Below are 19,072 nucleotides of genomic sequence, written 5' to 3'. Positions count from 1 at the left end.
TTCCACCCACTCCAGTACCGTACCTGGTCCGCCACGTTGTTTCTCCACCCCAGGCACCCCGACCCACCCCATAGTGGGTCTGGGATATCTGAGGGAACACCTGCTGCGGGCATCAAGTTCCCTTCGTCCAGTGCGCTCCCACAGGGAGGGCCTTCTCAGGGTGACTGTCAGCGGATAACACCCAGGGGGAGGGCCTTCTCTGAGGGCGCGCCTGCCCTCTGGAACCACCTGCCCGTGGAGCTTAGGACTGCCCCCGACCTTCGCACATTCCGCCGGGACCTGTAAACCTATGGCTGTAAGCACCCGTGTGTAGAAACACGACGGAAATCTAGGTACATGAGAAAATTCTTTTAAAAAACTCCGTATCAATGTGAAATCGTGTAATCAAGGCTGGTGCTGTTTTCAGTTCAAGACGAGGCTATGTACAGGAAATGTTTACAGGACGTTTCCTCTCAAGGCACCTTCACCATCCGTGATTTTTCAAGGCTGCTGCCTCCTCTACCCAAACTTGATATAAATAGATTTATCTACAACTTAAGTCTAACGCAAACACGATCCAAAAGTCAGTTTCCCAATAACATTACAATTATCCTCTCCCAAATAATATTACAATTAATTATATATGTATTATAACCACCACCGCCCACTCTGTCGTGAACAAAAACCCTCAATGGTTTGGTAAAGAATCTTATGCTTTCACACAGTTGGGAGTTTTCAGTGCATCTGATTTTCCAGGTTGATTTTTCCCAGATTATCAGCGGTGGATGTGGCTTTCTGAATTTGCTTTCCGTTTGCAAAAAAAATTGGACGGAAAAACCAGACAGCGGCCTCTAAAACTCTGAATTTTTGCTAGAAGTCAGAGCGGCGAGAGTCTTTTTCAGCACGCACATCCTGCAGCCTTTTTTTTTGGATTAAACAAATTAATATAAAAAGATCGCAAGCTTCCTTCCTTAAGATGGATATTTTCTTTCTGCCTGTCAGGTCTAAAAAATAATAATAGTGTTTTTCTTTTTGCTACAAAAATAATAATAGTGTTTTTCTTTTTTCTAAAAAAAAAAAGTGGTTTTCTTTTTTTGCCAAAATGCATTATTTCGAGCAAGGACGGAAAAACCCCAAACGTACGAGTCCATTTGCTCAGAGCTCCTTTAGAATAATTTCCCTCAAAGCTGAGACTTTTTTAAAAAAAAAAAAAAAACACCCCGCCTGGGATGCAGGGAGTCCTTTTTCACACCCCCAAATCCAGCTGTTTCTCAGCCAGCTGCCGGGTTAGGATCTGGTGAGAAGAAAGGGAGGCAACGGCGACGTGGAAGAGGATTTGCCAATGGTTTCGTAATCCGTACAGGTAGAGGTTGCAGAGACAGACCGTCGCAAAAAGGATAAAGACTTTGATCTTCCGGGCGGAAGTGTAGAATAAGTAGAGGTAACACTGCAAAAATATATTTTGAAAAAGAAAAAAAACGGCTGTTAAGCAAGCAGGGCACAAAGGCAACATAACAGAATAACAGCGTTGGAAGGGACCTTGAAGGTCATCTAGTCCAACCCCCTGCTCAGGCAGGAGACCCTATACCATTTCAGACAAGTGGCTGCCCAGTCTCTTCTTGAAAGCCGCCACTGATTAAGCCCCCCCACCAATTTCTTGTGGCAAGTCATCCCACTGATGAATTGTTCTCACTGTCAGGAAGTTTCTCCTTAGTTCTAGGTTGCTTCTCTCCTTGGTTAGTTTCCATCCGTTGCTTCTTGTCCTGCCTTTAGGCCCTTTGGAGAATAGCTTGACTCCCTCTTCTTTGGGGCAGACCCTGAGATACTGGAAGACTGCTATCATGTCCCCCCTTGTCCTTCTCGTCATTAGACTAGACATTCCCAATTCCAGCAACCGTTCCCTATGTTTTAGCCTCCAGTCCCCCAATCATCTTTGTTGCTCTTCTCTGTACTCTTTGCAGAGTCTATTTTTTTTGTATTGTGGCGACCAAACTTGCATGTAATCACCAATCAAGGTTTTCTTAAGAAAATGGTCCTTGAAATATCCCAAGGTTACTAGAATTAGCCAGCAATCAAAAAGCAAAATGAGGTATTAGTGTAGTTACTCTGATAACATTTTGTAGCAGGAATTCATTGGAGGGAAAGCCAAACTCTTAACAAGATTGCTGGGTCTTATCTGATTTCCTGCAAACTCTCATTCAAGAGTATTAAAACCTTCTCTGAAATTGGATATTATTTGGTTACGTAGTGAGATCTGAGCCATTTTTAATTTTATTTTTAAGCGCCTGGTATTCAAAAACCTTTTTTTTCTTTAGAAGGCCAGATCCTGAAGTTGAAACTCAAGTACTTTGGCCAGCTAATGAGAAGGAAGGACTCACTGGAGAAGAGCCTCATGCTGGGAAAGGTTGAGGGCAAGAGAAGAAGGGGACGACAGAGAAGGAGGTGGCTGGATGGAGTCACTGAAGCAGTAGGCCTGAGTTTAAATGGACTCCAGTAGATGGTAGAGGACAGGAAGGCCTGGAGGAACGTTGTCCATGGGGTCGCAATGGGTCGGACACGACTTCGGAGCTAACAACAACATTGAAAAACCGCCGACACCTAATTTACAAGCCTACTGAAGACAAAGAGGTGAATACAGAAGAAACAGCATGATAATAAATCCAGGATAGGCCTTCAGTTATCAATTGATAAATCAAAGGGTCTATGGAGATTCTCAGTCATCCAGGGTTATAGTTGTCCCAAAGGGCCCTTTTTCCCCCCTTAAAAAGGCACGTGGACTGTTCTTTATTTGAGGAAGAAAACATTTTGCTTTCCATCCAAGAAACCTCTCATGCATTTCATGTAAAACATAGTAAAAAACCCGATGAAGCTTCTTGGATAAGAAGCAAAACTTCTTCCTCAATCAAAAAAAAAACCGGTCCACTTGCCTACTGAAATAAAAAACAGGAGAGCACCTTTGTGATCAATCAAAGCATTACAGAAAGTTGCTGAGGCAGAAGCCACTTTTAAGTCACCAGCAAAACAGAAAATATTTAAGTTACTCACCAAACCGAAGCAAGACAGGAAAGGCAGCAGAAACGCTACGACCTTTCCAATTCCTCGGTGATCTTCCTAGGGGGGAGATGAATTCGAGGGTCAAATTAGAATCCAAAGATGAATTTCAAGGTCAAATTGAAGAAAAAAAAGAAAAACGGATCAAATGAAACGTAAACATATTGTTTTTTTCACTTTTTTTAAACAGTCACGTTGGCACCATTAAGGCAGAATCCAAATTAGCTACAGGCAGTCCTCAACTTCCGACAGTAATGTAGCCTGCCCGTTCGGGTCACAAGTAGTGACAGTTGTTAGCTGAGGTGGACTGTGGATCATCTAATTTAAAAGACCACCATCCCTGTGCTCCCCAACGTGGTAGTTAAGCAACTGTACAGGTCGTTAAGCGGAGCACAGGGTACTTCAGGGGTGGAGGGCCCTATGTGGGGCTAGAACTCACCGTCTCCTGGTGACTGGCCCAAAGTCACCCAACTGGCTTTCGTGTCTAAGGCGAGACTATAACTCACCGTCTCCTGGTGACTGGCCCACAGTCACCCAGCTGGCTTTCATGTCTAAGGCGGGAGTAGAATTCAGCATCTCCTGGTGATTGGCCCAAAGTCACCTAGCTGGCTTTCATGGCTAAGGAGAGACTATAACTCACAGTCTCCTGGTGATTGGCCCAGTCAAACAGTCAGCTTTCATGTCTAAGGCGAGACTATAACTCACCGTCTCCTGGTGATTGGCACAAAGTCACCCAGTCGACTTTCACGCCTAAGGCAGGACTAGAATTCAGCATCTCCTGGTGATTGGCCCAAAGTCACCTAGGTGGCTTTCATGGCTAAGGCGAGACTATAACTCACAGTCTCCTGGTGATTGGCCCAGTCAAACAGTCAGCTTTCATGTCTAAGACGAGACTATAACTCACCGTCTCCTGGTGATTGGCACAAAGTCACCCAGTCAACTTTCACGCCTAAGGCAGGACTAGAATTCAGCATCTCCTGGTGATTGGCCCAAAGTCACCTAGCTGGCTTTCATGGCTAAGGTGGGACTAGAACTCACATTCTCCTGGTGACCGGCCCAAAGTGAAAACAGACAGCTTTTTGGCCTAAGGTGGGACTAGAACTCACAGGCTCCTGGATTATAGGCCTGCACCTCCTCCACTAGCCCAAACTGACTCTCCTTGCCTCCACATCAGCAGCCCCGTTACCTGAAATGAATACTCTGCCAGATGAACCCCCCGTATAAGATTGAGCGCCCCACACATGATGTTGAGGACCAGAGAGAGGATCCCCAAAGGAGAGACTTGCTGCATCCGGCAAGCAGGAGCTGCAGGTGAATTGAAAAAAATGAAAAGGACATCAAACAAAGGTGAGATGGTTCCATCTTGCTAGGAAGTTCACAACGCTTCTTTGTGCTTCAGCCACATCTCATTGCCTGAACTACTTTCTAGTTTAATTATTTTTCGCAAAACATCTTTTGTAAACCTAAGTCTGAAATGCAGGCAGTCCTCAACTTACAGCGGTTCATTTAGTGACTGTACAAAGTTAAAGCAGCACTAGAAAAAGCGACTTATGATTTTTTTTTCCAATATGTACGACCATGGCGGCATGGGGTCAAAATTCGTCTGCTTGGCAACTGGCTTGTATTTATGACGGTTGCAGAGTCCCGGGGTCACATGATCCCCTTCTGACAAGCAAAGTCAATGGGGAAGCCAGATTCACTTAATAACCATGATCAAATGAACAACTGTAGCGATTCACTTAACAACTGTGGCAAGAAAGGTCGTAAAAGGGGGCGAAACTCACTTAACAAATGTTTTACTTAGCAATAGAAATTTTGGGCTCCATTATGGTTGTAAGTTGAGGACTATCTGTACTGTTAACTAGTGGCCTACTGAAATCCTGAAATTAGACAATGTTTTAGACAAAAAATGGGTATGAATTTTGCCTCCTTGCACCTCAAAATTCAGTCAATGGGGAAGCCAGATTCAATTAGCAACCGTGTTGCTAAGTTAACAACTACCGCAAGAAAACTGTGGCAAGAAAAGTGATAAAAATGGGGCAAAATTCACTTAGTAAATGTTTCACTTAGCAGCATAAATTTGGGGCTGTTGTGGTTGTAAGTCGAGGACTACCTGTGTAGGTAGACCTCAACTTACGACCACGACTGGCTGTTCCCAAATGCTATTGCCAAGCAAGGTTGTTAAGTGACTGGTTTCCGATTTTGCCATGGTTCTTAAGCAAATCACTGCAGTTGTTAAGTGAATTGCACAGTCATTAAGTGAATCTCTTTTCTACCACTGACTTGTCAGAAGCCGGCTGGGAAGGTCACGAAGGGAGACCACATGACCCTCGGATGCTGCCCTCTTCATAAAACACATGCCAGTTCCTGAGCCCTTGAATTTTGATTACCTGACTGAGGATAATGTGATGGTGGCAAGTGCACTGGAATTCTTAATAAGTTGCTAAGCAACCCATCGTAAGTTGAGGACTACCTATACAATTTGGAGACGTCAACTCCCTAGAATTACCAAAGCAAATGGCTGGGGAATTCTGGGAATTAAAACTCACAGATCTTAAAAGTTGCTGAGACCGAGAAGCACTGGGTTAGAGGAACAGAATAATTTAATTTAATTTAATAATTTGATTTCTATACCGCCCTTCTCCCGAAGGACTCAGGGCGGTGAACAGGGCAATACACAATAAAAGTCGAATACAAAAATTAAAAAGCCATTAAACATCATGCCCATAAAATCAATACATATTAAAGTTAAAACTAGTTTTAAAAACCCAACCCCATCCCATCAGACTAGGCCAGCTTGTTCGAAAAAGAATGTTTTGAGATCGCGCCGGAAGGAGCGAAGGTCGGGGGCCGTCCGGAGCTCAACCGGTAAGCTGTTCCAAAGGTCTGGCGCGCCCACAGAGAACGCTCTCCCCCTGGGGGTCACCAATCGGCATTCTTTGATCGGCGGCACCCTGAGGAGGCCCTCTCTGTGGGAGCGCACTGGATGGAGGGAAGTTGACGCCGGCCGCAGGTGTTGCTGTAGGGAATCCGGACCCATGCCATGAAGGGCTTTGTAAGTCATAACTAACACCTTGAACCTCACCCGGAGAGCAACCGGTAGCCAATGCAGCTCGCGGAGCAAAGGTGTAACATGGGAGTATCGGGAAACTCCCAAGACAACTCGCGCGGCTGCATTCTGCACCAGTTGGAGTCTCCGGGTGGACCTCAAGGGCAGCCCCATGTAGAGAGCATTACAGTAGTCTAGACGAGAGGTCACGAGCGCATGAGTGACTGTGCGCAAGGCATCCCAGTCTAGATAGGGCCGCAACTGGCGCACCAGGCGAACCTGGGCAAAGGCCCCCCTAGTCACAGCTCCAATATGCTCTTCCAAAGAGAGCTGTGAGAATAGCACAGATAATCCTTGACTTACGACTATAGCTGAACCAACAACAAAGCAAGACGGTTAAGTGAATTTCGCCCAATGTTACGACCTTTCTTGCCACAGTTAAGTGAATCGCTGCGGTTGTTAATCACTGCGGTTGTTCAGTTAGTAAAAAAGTTGTTCAGCGAATCTGGGTTTCCCATTGATTTCGCTCGTCACAAGGTCGCGGAAGGGGATCACGTGACACACGTATACACATACCCCCCCGGGACACTGCAACCGTCATAAATACGAATTGGTTGTCAAGCGTCTGAATTTTGATCATGTGACCACGGGAATGCAGCAGCAGTCGTAAGTGTGAAAAATGGACATAAGTCACAGAATATTTAAACTGAATATTTGAAGCTGACTGTTTTATTAGTATCTAGCAATAAGAGTAACAACCCCTCTTATAACTGAATGAATTACGGCAGGGTCTTTTTTGTTGTTATTTTAGATTAGTAGCAAAGATGCTTTTTCAGGAGGCAACTGGACTTTTTTTTTTCTCTTTGAATATGTTTCGCTTCTCATCCCAGAAGCTTCTTCAGCTCTGACTGGATGGTGGGGAATGGAAGGATTTATACTCCTTGCAGACAGCTGGTCATTTGCCTCCTTTTAGAGAGTCGTTGAGGCCACTTGTGGGTTTACCTGCGTCCTCAAGGTCACCTGAGCTGTGCAAATGGGTGTGGAGCCTTCTTGGAACTGCTGAAAGGGCTGTGTTGTAGACTGGAGATATATGATGTCACCACTCAGCTGACCCTGAGGACACAGATAAACCCACAAGTGGCCCCAACAACTCTCTGAAAGAAGGCAAATGACCAGCTGTCTGCAAGGAGTATAAATCCTTCCATTCCCCACCATCCAGTCAGAGCTGAAGAAGCTTCTTGGGTGAGAAGCGAAACGTCTTCAGAAAAAAGACAAGAAAGTCTAGTTGCCTCCTGAAAAAGCACCTTTGGGATAACCACGACCTGGATAATTGAGAATCTCCATAGACATTTGTTAGATTAGATTAAATTAGGGATTAAAGCAACTTTTTGTCTCTGAGTACTTTCTCCGCGCCACCCATTTCTGCGGCTCTCGATCTGTGATGGGATGAGCAGGAAAAACTTAATCCCAATGTAGGATCACTCACCTGTCTCAAGGTGAGCTTCTGCCCGGCCGTTCACTATCCTGTTCATCAATTCCATGTCATCCCAGCTGACAAGGGCGGGAGGTTGCAAGCGGAGGTCCTCTTGCATCTTTGCCACGTCGATCTTTGGCTGAGCGCAGTTGGTGTGATTAAACTGGTTTTGGATTTTCTGGACGACACTGTCTGCGGCAAAGAGGCAAGAAGAGCTTTCTCTAAAAATAAGAAAATATTGATGTATGCTTCGCTAGGGCCCACCAATGGAGCTGTGCAGCGGTGGGATTCAAATATGTGAACAACCGGTTCTCTGTGTGGATGCCGCCTCCGGAAGTCCGTTCTGGGCCTGGGCAACACAAAATGAGCTACCGATTCTGCCAAAGTGGTGCGAACCGGCTGAATCCCACCACTGGAGCTGTGATATTGTGTAGCCGAATCACATCTGGAGATTACAGGTATTCCTCAATTTATAACCACAACGGAGCCCATACTTTCAGCTGCTAAGCAAGACATTCGTTAGGTGTTTTTGTCCCATTTTAAGGCTGTTCTTGCTACCGTTGTTAAGTGAACCCCTGCAGATGTTAAGTTAGTCACACGGTTGTTAAGTGAATCTGGCTTCCTCATTGATTTTACTCGCCAAAGAGGGACCACACGACCCCAGGACACAGCGACTGTCATAAATACGAATCAGTTACCAGGCATCCAGATTTTGATCATCCACTGTAATTTTGAACAGTCACTAAACAATCTGGCTCCCTACACTGACTTTGCTTGTCAGAAGGTCGTAAAAGGGGATCATGTGACCCTGGGATGCTGCAGCCGTCATAAATACAAGCAAGGTGCTAAGCATCTGAATCTTGATCATATGACCATGGGGGGGACGCAGCCATGTCCCTAAGTGTGAAAAACGGTCGTAAGTCACTTTTTTTCAATGCTGCTGTAACTTCGAACAATCATTAAACGAACTGTTGTGTGGATCTTTCTTTCCAGAAAACCTGAAAGATCAGGTTAGTGACAGATGCTCAGAGAGAAAACCTAAGTGATCTTTAAAGGCTCAACCACCACTTGACAGCTTGCGACCACAGGCCAGAATTTTCAATGCTAAGCGAGGGGGTGGTGAAGTCAGTTGCACTCAATTCTTCGACCTTCTTTGCAACGGTTGTTAAGCAAATCACTGCCGGTTAAGCGAACCACGTGATTGTCATGTAAACCCAGCTTCCCCCACGGACTTTGCTTCTGAGAGGCCAGGTGGGAAGGCTGCAAAAAGCCGACCGCTTAATCCTAAAGTGACGCAACCATCGTAACCATGGTTTACCACGGGCCTGAATTTTGATGGGACCATGGGGATGCTGCAAGGGTTGTTTTAAGTCATTTTGCTCAGTGGCGTTGTAGCTAAACGACAGTAAGTCGAGGACCACCGGTAGAAATAGCCCTACTGAGTATTCTTAACGTAGCAATTTATTTATTTATTTATTTTAATTCCATTTATATCCCGCCCTTCTCCGAAGACTCAGGGTGGCTTACAAGCTTAGCAGTAGCCTTCATTCTATGGATATGCCTGCTTATTAGGGCTTTCGCCACCCCCCAAGCGGCATTATTACAAAGTCAGCTTATTGCCCCCAACAATCTGGGTCCTCATTTTACCTACCTCGGAAGGATGGAAGGCTGAGTCAACCTTGAGCCTGGTGGGACTCGAACCTGCACTAATTGCAGGCAGCTGGTGTTACTTAAGGAGGCACCAGCCCACTGCTCCACCAAGGCTGTGACTAATTAGAATATTTGTAGTGTGGAGTTGACCTGTGGGGTCCTTGATTGTGCTCTCTGAGCGTGATGGTTTTCTTGGAGACATTTCATGACCCAGCTAGGTAACATCATCAGTGCTAGAAGGGAGGAGGACGAGGAGGACGAGGAGGACGAGGACTTGGCACTTTCTGAGCTAGGCGGTTTTCTTAAGAGATATTTCATGACCCATTTGGGTAACATCATCAGCGTGAGGTAGCGTTTATATACAGTAGCGTTCCCTGCCAGTGTGGGTGGGATGTGATTTTATCCTTGGTAGTTGCTTGATCATTGCTTTGTGCTTCACTGTCTGTCTGGTGTAAATCCATACTTATCTGTGTTTCTCTTTCTATAGGGTCCTTGGTGCTGAGTATGGTTGCCTTCTTGCAGGCATTTCATGAGCTAAGTAGGTAACTTCATCTGTGCTAGAAGGAAGTGGGGTTTAGAGAGAGAGAGAGAGAGAAAGAGAGAGAGAGGAGGAGGAGGGGGAGGAAGATTGCTTCTTGCATATATTTCATGACCTGTCTAAGTAACATCATCAGTGGTAGAAGAGAGGGGGATTTGGGAGGAGAGAGGAGGACTGTGGAGTCCTTGGTGGTCTCTGAGCCTGGTTGCCTTCTTACAGCTATTTCATGACCCAGCTAACATCACCAGTGCCAGAAGTGATTCTGTGAAACCTCTGCAAGAAAACAGCCAAGGTCAGAGAGCATTAAGCACCTCACGGCAATGACTTGCTAAATTTTCCCCACCAAGAGAGAGACGTAAGACAGCAAACCAACAACGTACCAAATTCAAGGAAAGCATAGGGCCTGGAAGCCAGACTGACGCTGGTGGCATTGTAGGACGTGGCAAATTTACACCGAAGCTCTTCCAGGAAACAGAAGGCCATCACAGCTGGATAACTGCTGGCGGCAATGCAGGTGCAGGCCACGCCCCCAGAAGTGTGGAAGCTGTGAAAGGAAAGATCTAGGATTAAACTCTCAAGAGTACAAGGGGGAACCACAAGCGAGGGACGGACTTGTGGACAGACAAAGGAAGGCGTTTCATAGCAGGGGAATTCCTAAAAAAAAAAAAATCCTCAGGGGGCTGATACAGCAACAGAAATTTTGGGCTCAGTCAAGGACTCCCCTTATAAGATTTCTATTTCTATTGTCCGATGTTAGGCGGTGCTATGGTTTTACGATTATATCTGCAGAACGTGTTTTTATAGCTTCATGAGTTGGTAGCTTTCCGAACACAGATATATGTGTGTGTGTAAATTTTAGATTGCTAACAAAGAATAGTTAACAAGCATTTAACATATATATGTGTGTGTGTGTGTGTGTGTGTGTGTGTCATATGTTAACTATTAGATTACCTTGCTAGGCCCCAAACATGGGGCAAATCTTTATTTCCTGTTTTCAGCCTTATCTCAAAGGCCATCGAACAGGCTGTAGTCACACCGGACAGTTCATATATTTGTGTAAATTACTAACAAAGAATTAAGGGAGGCTGAGATGCATTTCTGACTCATTAGTCTTCATCAGTCAGTCATACCCTTCTGAGATTCTAACCTGGGCTGATTGCACCTTAGGCAGTGTATTTATCTCTTGAGCCACAGGTTCTCTCTCGCTTTGTTAGCTTTCTGCAAGGGGAGAGATATGTGTCATATGTTAACTATTAGATTACCTTGCTAGGCCCCAAACATGGGGCAAATCTTTATTTCCTGTTTTCAGCTTTATCTCAAAGGCCATCGAACAGGCTGTAGTCACACCGGACAGTTCATATATTTGTGTAAATTACTAACAAAGAATTAAGGGAGGGTGAGATGCATTTCTGACTCATTAGTCTTCATCAGTCAGTCATACCCTTCTGAGATTCGAATATTCTCATGTCAGTTATCCAAACAGGAAATAAAGATTTGCCCCATGTTTGGGGCCTAGCAAGGTAATCTAATAGTTAACATATGACACATATCTCTCCCCTTGCAGAAAGCTAACAAAGCGAGAGAGAACCTGTGGCTCAAGAGGTAAATACACTGCCTAAGGTGCAATCAGCCCAGGTTCGAATCTCAGAAGGGTATGACTGACTGATGAAGACTAATGAGTCAGAAATGCATCTCAGCCTCCCTTAATTCTTTGTTAGTAATTTACACACACACACACACACACACACACATATACATATACATATACATATACATATACATATACATATACATATATATATATATATATATATATATATATATATATATATATATATATATATATATATACACATATACATATACATATACATATACATATACATGGATCTTTGGTCATTCATTCGGGTTTTTCCCCGCGTAGAATTGAAGGTGTAGGAGCAACGTTTCGACGGAATCCCATCTGTCATCCTCAGGCTGGTGGCTTCAGCTTCCTTACTATATATATAGTAAGTCACAACAATAGAAAAACACAGTCTGCTTAAAATAATACTACACAAACATTAGCTGTTGTCATGTTTTAATTGAACATGAGATGGAAACATTCACAGTGCAGGGTGGAAAAAGTATGTGAACCTTTGGACTTAATAACTGGTTGACCCTCCTTTGGCAGCAATAACCTCAACCAAACGTTTCCTGTAGTTGCAGATCAAACCTGCACAACGATCTGGAGTAATTTTGGACCACTCCTCTGCACAAAACTGTTTCAGTATAGCAATATTCTTGGGATGTCTGGTGTGAATCGCTCTCTTAAGGTCATGCCACAGCATTTCAATCGGGTTGAGGTCAGGGCTCTGACTGGGCCACTCCAGAAGGCGTATTCTGTTCTGTTGAAGCCATTGTTTTGTTGAATTACTTGTATGCTTTGGGTCATTGTCCTGTTGCATCACCCATCCTCTGCGGAGCTTCAGTTGGCGGACAGATGGTCGTACGTTTTCCTGCAAAATGTCCTGATAAACTCTGGAATTCATTTTCCCATCAATGACAACAATCCGTTTAGGCCCTGAGGCAGCAAAGCAGCCCCAAACCATGATGCTCCCTGCGCCATGTTTTACAGTGGGGATGAGGTTCTGATGTTGGTGTGCTGTGCCTTTTTTTCTGCACACATAGTGTTGTGTGTTTTTCCCAAACAACTCAATTTTGGTTTCATCTGTCCACAGTATATTTTGCCAGTAATGCTGTGGAACATCCAGGTGCTCTTTTGCAAACTTCAAACGTGCTGCATTTTTTTTTTTTGACAGCAATGGCTTCCTCCGTGGTGTCCTCCCATGTACTCCATTCTTGTTTAATGTTTTCCTTATTGTAGATGTGTCAACAAAAATGTTAGCATGTGCCAGAGATTTCTGTAGGTCTTTAGCTGACACTCTAGGATTCTTCTTTACCTCATTAAGCATTATGCGCTGTGCTCTTGCAGTCATTTTTACAGGACGACCACGCCTAGGGAGAGTAGCAACAGTGCTAAACTTTCTCCATTTGTAGACAGACTGTCTTACCGTGGACACATGAACATCAAGGCTTTTGGAGATACTTTTGTAACCCTTTCCAGCTTCATGCAAGTCAACAATTCTTGATCGTAGGTCTTCTGAGAACTCTTTTCTGCGAGGCATGGTTCACAATAGACAAGTGCTTCTTGAGACCAGTAAACCCAAAACAGGTGTGTGTTTTTAAAGGGCAGGACGGCTGTCAGCAACACATCCAATATCATCACACTGGTTGGAGTCAAGGTTGGCTCACTCCTGGCTCCAATTAGCTCTTGGAGAAGTCATTAGGCTAGGGGTTCACATACTTTTTCCACCCTGCACTGTGAATGTTTACATGTTATGTTCAATTAAAACATGACAACAGCTAATGTTTGTGTAGTATTATTTTAAGCAGACTGTGTTCTTCTATTGTTGTGACTTACATGACTTTTAGAGTGCATTTTATGGCCAATTCATGCAAAACTCCATGTAATCCCAAAGGGTTCGTATACTTTTTCTTGCAACTGTATGTATATATGTATATGTATGTATACATATATTTGTTTTCGTAGATTTTCACGGGTATAGGTATGTAGGTCTTGGTGTATTCGGGTCTTTTCCTGTGTAGGATTGAGGGTGTCTTGGCGACGTTTGGACGAGGTCCCAAGCGAAGCACAAGCACGAAACCGAAGACACCAGCCTGAAGATGACGAGTGGGACCTCGTCGAAACGTCGCCAAGACACCCTCAATCCTACATGGGAAAATACCCGAATACGCCAAGACCTACGTATATATATATATATATATATATATGGACGCGGTGGCTCAGTGGGTTAGGACGCTGAGCTTGTCGATCAGAAGGTCGGCAGTTTGGCGGGTCGAATCCCGAGTGCCGCGTAACAGAGTGAGCGCCTGTTACTCGTCCCAGCTTCTGCCAACCTAGCAGTTCGAAAGCACGTAAAAATGCAAGTAGAAAAATAGGGACCACTACGGTGGGAAGGTAACGGTGTTCCGTGCGCCTTTGGCGTCTAGTCATGCCGGCCACATGACCACGGAGACGTCTTCGGACAAGCGCTGGCACTTCGGCTTTGAAACAGAGATGAGCACCGGCCCCTAGAGTTGGAAACGACTAGCACGCATGTGCGGGGGAACCTTTACCTTATATATATATATATATATATATATATATATATATATATATATATATATATATATATATATATATATATATATATATATATGTGTGTGTGTGTGTGTGTGTGTGTGTGTGTGTCTGTGTGTGTGTGTGTGTGTGTGTGTGTATGCATATACATATATGTGTGCGTGTGTGTGTATATATATATATATATATATGTGTGTGTGTGTGTGTGTGTGTGTGTATGTATACGTGTGTGTGTATACACACACACACACACACACAACACACTAAGTAAATAAAACAGGACGAGCTAGTTAAAGTCTGAAGCTAGAGCATGACTTACTGTATACTGAGGTCACGTTCTTTGGCTGTGCCCCGTTCTGGATATTGTGTCAGTATGGAGGACAGGGCCCTGAGTCTCTTCCTGCATTCCAAAAAACGAGGGTCTAGGTGGAAATCACTGGACGCCGAGAGAGGAAGTCCATCCCTTACCCGCACCACGCAGGTGAAGAGGATCATGGACATCCTCCGCGGGAGAACTCATGGGGACAGTCTGGAAAAAGGAATTTGAGTTAATCCAGGTCCACGTTGCTCTTTGGCCCATTGAGATAGATAAAAAATACAGGCAATTCTCCACTTACAACCATTCGTTTAGCGGCTACTTGAAGTTACAACAGCACTGAAAAACTGATTTATGACCGGCTTTTACACTTACGACTGCTGCGGTATCCCTGTGGTCACAGGATCAAAATTCAAATGCTTGGCCACTGACTCATATTTATGACAGTTGCAGTGCCCTGGGGTCACATGATCCCCTTTTGCGACCTTCTGACAAACAAAGCCAATAGGGAAGCCGGATTCACTTAACAACCATGTTAGTAACTTAACAACTGCAACGATTCACTTAACAACTCTGGCAAAAAAGATCGTAAAATGAGAGCAAGCTCAGTTTTGCTTAGCAGAAGAAGTATTGAGCTCAACTGCCGAGGAATATTTGTAAAGACTTACAAACAGAAGCCAGCAATGCAGAATAACAGAAAGATGGAGCACTACAACTTTAAAAATTGAGACAAGGAAGAAAAAAAGTTTTATTTGCTGCTGAAATGATGCATTCCTAAGCCAGGCTTTTTGGAGAGAATTACAATTCAGAAATTGTTGTAGAGGAAGAAGGGGGTCATATGCTGATCAGGTTTACCTCTCTGCCCAATGTAGCAATCCAAAGTACTAATAGTCCCTGACTTACCACAATGTGATCATATGACCCTGGGACACTGCAACCGTCATAAACATAAGCCAGATGGCCGAACATCCAAATTCTGATTATTTATTTATTTATTTATTTGATTTTATATACCGCCCTATTCCCGAAGGACTCAGGGCGGTTTACAGGGCGAGTTAAAACAATACAAATAAGTACACTTTAAAATAGAATTAAATAAGACTAGCCCACAATTAAACAAATTAAAATTTAAAATTAAAATTATAGTTTTAAATGTTCTTGTATTGATAATTATTTTTACGTGACTGACAGAGATGCTGAAAGGGTCAGAAGTGTGAAAAATTATCATTAAGTCACTTTTTCCAGTGCTGTTGTAACTTCAGTCACAAACAAATAACTATCTGTATATTTGCAGATAAACCCACCCACAGATAAGCCGAACTTCATACTGTGGACGTACAGGTTGTCCTCGGCTTACGACCACAACTGAGCTCAAAATTTGTTGCTCAGTAAGAAATTTGTTAAATGACTTTTGCTCCATTTTACAACCTTTCTTGCCACATTGTTAAATGAATCACTGCTGTTAGGTTAGGTTAGTAGCAGAGCTGTTAAGTGAATCTGGATTTCCCATGTCCATAAGTATGAAGAACGGTCACAGTGCCGTTGTGATTTTGAACAGTCACTAAATGAATTGTTGTAAGTTGAGGACCACCTCTATTTTTGAAGGTAAACTTCTCAAGGTATCCGCAGGTCATTCTCAGCCCAGCCCTCCTCACAAGGTTGTTGTGGGGAAAATAGGAGGAGGGAGTAGTAGATTAGATAACCTTTATTGTCATTTTTTTTCCTGTGGGCACAATGGCACAGATTAAAAATGAAATTTAGTTGTTTGCTCTCAAGTGTTACTTACATAACACGCATTTAAAACATATCATGTACAACATATGTATAGACCTACACCCTTACATCTTTGAACTGTGGTGCTGGAGAAGACTCCTGCGAGTCCCTTGGACTGCAAGGCGATCAAACCGGTCAGTCCTAGAGGAGATCAACCCTGGCTGCTCTTTAGAAGGCCAGATCCTGAAGCTAAAACTCAAATACTTTGGCCACCTGATGAGAAGGAAAGACTCACTGGAGAAGAGCCTAATGCTGGGAAAGGTTGAGGGCAAGAGAAGAAGGGGACGACAGAGAATGAGGTGGCTGGATGGAGTCACTGAAGCAGGAGGCCTGAGCTTAAATGGACTCCAGAAGATGGTAGAGGACAGGAAGGCCTGGAGGAACATTGTTCGTGGGGTCGCGATGGGTCGGACACGACTTCGCAGCTAACAACACCATCACCCTTACATATAAGTAACATATAAATATTAATCACTGTCCATCTTGAATACATAAAGAGTATTGGATATCTCCTCTGCTTTGTTTCTAAAAATAATAAAAATGATAAAGAAATAAATAAGCATACCCAGTAAGTAATTGTAGTGTGGATATTTCTTTTTTTTTTCTTCTTTAAAGAAATAAATGACCCATAAAGAAAATAGTTTGATTCCAAACCGCAAAGCTTGCCAAGCAGAATAATTGCTTTTATCTAATCTTTCAGGGTTAAAAAAAGATTATGATGCATACACTACGTTGCCCAAGATTCTGACCCTGCTCCAAAGTGTCACTGTAATCTTTGGTTTCCCTCCCTGTCCTGGAATAACTTCCATTCAGACAGTTGAAATAAACCTCCATTCAACCTCCTCCGACCCTGAAATGTCCCAAAATTATTTCTTAAAATAAATTTACAGGTAGTCCTCGACTTATGATCAAAATTGAGCCCAACCTTTCTGTTTCTAAACAAGGTAGTTATTAAGCGAGATCTACCCCATATTACGATGGTTTTTTTTTGCCACAGTTGCTAAGCGAATCACTGCAGTTGTTAAGTTAGCAATATGGTTGGCTTGTCCCCATTGATTCTGTTTGTCAGAGGGTTGCAAAAAGGGATCATGTGACCCTGGGACCCTGCAACCATCGTAAATATGAGTCAGTTTGCAAGCATCTGAATTTTGATCATGTGACCGTGCAGATGCCGCCATGGTCGTAAGTGTGAAAAACCATATATTTTTTTTCAGTGCTGTTCTAACTTTAAACAGTTGCTCAACAAATCGAGAACTACCCATCCATTGGCTTAAGAAATAGATAATTTGGCTTGGAATAAATATATAAGTAAGTAAGTGAGTAGAGGCCTATCTGTCCATTGGTCTAAGAAATAGATAATTTGGCTTGGAATAAATATATAAATAAGTGAGTAGAGGCCTATCTGTCCATTGGTTTAAGAAATCGATAATTTGGCTTGGAATAAATAAATAAATAAGTGAGTAAGGAGAGGACTATCTGTCCATTGGTTTAAGAAATAGATAATTTGGCTTGGAATAAACATATAAATAAGTGAGTAAGTAGAGGCCTATCTGTCCATTGGTTTAAGACAGGGGTCAGCAACCTGAAACAGTGAAAGAGCCACTCGGAACCGGTTCCCTCACAAAAGGAAAAACTGGGAGCCGCAAAAAATGTGTGCGCATGTGCGTACATGCGCGCATGCGCAGAACAGGGTTTGACTGAAGAGTGGAGCCAAGGCGAACTATGCACCTACCCTGCATATTTGAATTGATTGGTTGGACTTTTTTAGTCCCACCTTTTTTGGGGGGGGGGACTGCACATGGCAGAGGACCGGGAGCCGCAGGAGACGGCTGAAAGAGCCGCAAGCGGCTCCGGAGCCGCGGGTTGCAGACCTGTGGTTTAAGAAATCGATAATTTGGCTTGGAATAAATAAATAAATGAGTAAGTAGAGGACTATCTGTCCATTGGTTTAAGAAATAGATAATTTGGCTTGGAATAAACATATAAATAAGTGAGTAAGTAGAGGACTATCTGTCCATTGGTTTAAGAAATAGATAATTTGGCTTGGAATAAATAAATAAATAAATGAGTAAGTAGAGGACTATCTGTCCATTGGTTTAAGAAATAGATAATTTGGCTTGGAATAAATAAATAAATAAGTGAGTAAGTAGAGGACTATCTGTCCATTGGTTTAAGAAATAGATAATTTGGCTTGGAATAAACATATAAATAAGTGAGTAAGTAGAGGACTATCTGTCCATTGGTTTAATAAATAGATAATCTGGCTTGGAATAAAATAAATAAATGATTTGGTGAGGTGGGGGGGGGAGGACACTTGCCAGCATTTTTAAAAGCCCCACCATATAATAAACGTCTATTTTTTTTAAACAACACCCCCACACAACCCCAAGCAGCAACAATATAGCCAAATTCCAAATCAATCTGATGTTTGTTTTTTTATTAATACTATTAATTTTTTAATTAATGATCTTTTGGGTCGCACTTGGAGGCCTTCCCTGATTGGCCGGGAGGGGGGGGAAGGCTCTCTCCCTTGGACCCAGGGCTAAGCTAAGCCGCGCATGCGCACTGGTTGCAGCCAAGGAAGGCATGGTGGTTCTTTCCCCCTCTCCCCCCCCCCCAATAGACCTGGTTTCGCCTCACACACACACCCCAAAACCGCCCTCACAACAGCCGGGCGAGGTAGGCTGCAACAAGGGCACCCTGCGAGCCCACTCAACTCCGGCTCCCCTCCCGCTCTGAACCCAGGCCCGGGCCCGCTCAGGCCGGGAGAAGAAAAAGGGCCCGGTCCGCCGCTCGACGCCGCTCCCACCTCGCCTCTCTTGCTTCAGGACTCGCCGCCGCGTCGGAACGGGCTGCCACCATAACAAACCCCCCCTAACCACGCCCACTTCCGGTCACGGAGAAGACGTCGGCGGCCAGAACGTCCGCGGGCATCATAGAGAGGCTAGAGGGGGAGAGTCACGGGGTCCCGCCCACTTTCCGCGGAAGGGAGAAGCCTTATAACAGGGCTCCTCAACCTTGGCAACTGGCTGAGGAATTCTGGGAGTTGAAGTCCACAA

The 19,072-nt window shown here is 44.0% G+C and overlaps 1 protein-coding gene across 4 annotated transcripts; it reads right to left on the bottom strand.

The window, feature by feature from the left end:
* Positions 1 to 285: 285 nt before the first annotated feature.
* Positions 286 to 18,939, bottom strand: SEC22C (SEC22 homolog C, vesicle trafficking protein). Of its 4 annotated transcripts, none has more exons than XM_083377458.1 (7): positions 18,823 to 18,939; positions 14,244 to 14,453; positions 10,122 to 10,285; positions 7,566 to 7,745; positions 4,217 to 4,335; positions 3,025 to 3,090; positions 286 to 1,426 (listed from the first exon to the last, which is right to left on the bottom strand). In XM_083377458.1, exons 2-7 carry the CDS (start codon positions 14,423 to 14,425, stop codon positions 1,226 to 1,228), a joined length of 912 nt encoding a protein of 303 aa, XP_083233584.1. In that variant the 5' UTR covers positions 14,426 to 14,453; positions 18,823 to 18,939; the 3' UTR covers positions 286 to 1,225. The 4 variants fall into 4 exon arrangements, with proteins under 4 accessions (XP_083233584.1, XP_083233586.1, XP_083233587.1 ...); XM_083377460.1 differs by lacking the exon at positions 18,823 to 18,939 and adding an exon at positions 16,579 to 17,362; XM_083377461.1 differs by lacking the exon at positions 18,823 to 18,939 and adding an exon at positions 15,144 to 15,219.
* Positions 18,940 to 19,072: the final 133 nt, after the last annotated feature.

Source organism: Vipera ursinii, assembly GCF_947247035.1.
Source record: "Vipera ursinii genome assembly, chromosome: Z".
NCBI lineage: Eukaryota > Metazoa > Chordata > Lepidosauria > Squamata > Viperidae > Vipera > Vipera ursinii.
Note: the sequence above shows the minus strand (reverse complement) of the source record. Positions and strands in the feature narration are given on the sequence as shown.

Excerpts from the sequence above, each read along its gene's own strand:
- SEC22C (XM_083377458.1), bottom strand. The coding sequence starts at position 14,425 with ATGTCCATGATCCTCTTCACCTGCGTGGTGCGGGTAAGGGATGGACTT. Across the intron at positions 4,336-7,565 it reads AGAAGCTCACCTTGAGACAG|CTCCTGCTTGCCGGATGCAG; the intron begins GTGAGTGATCCT and ends ATTCACCTGCAG. Across the intron at positions 3,091-4,216 it reads TGGCAGAGTATTCATTTCAG|GAAGATCACCGAGGAATTGG; the intron begins GTAACGGGGCTG and ends TCTCCCCCCTAG.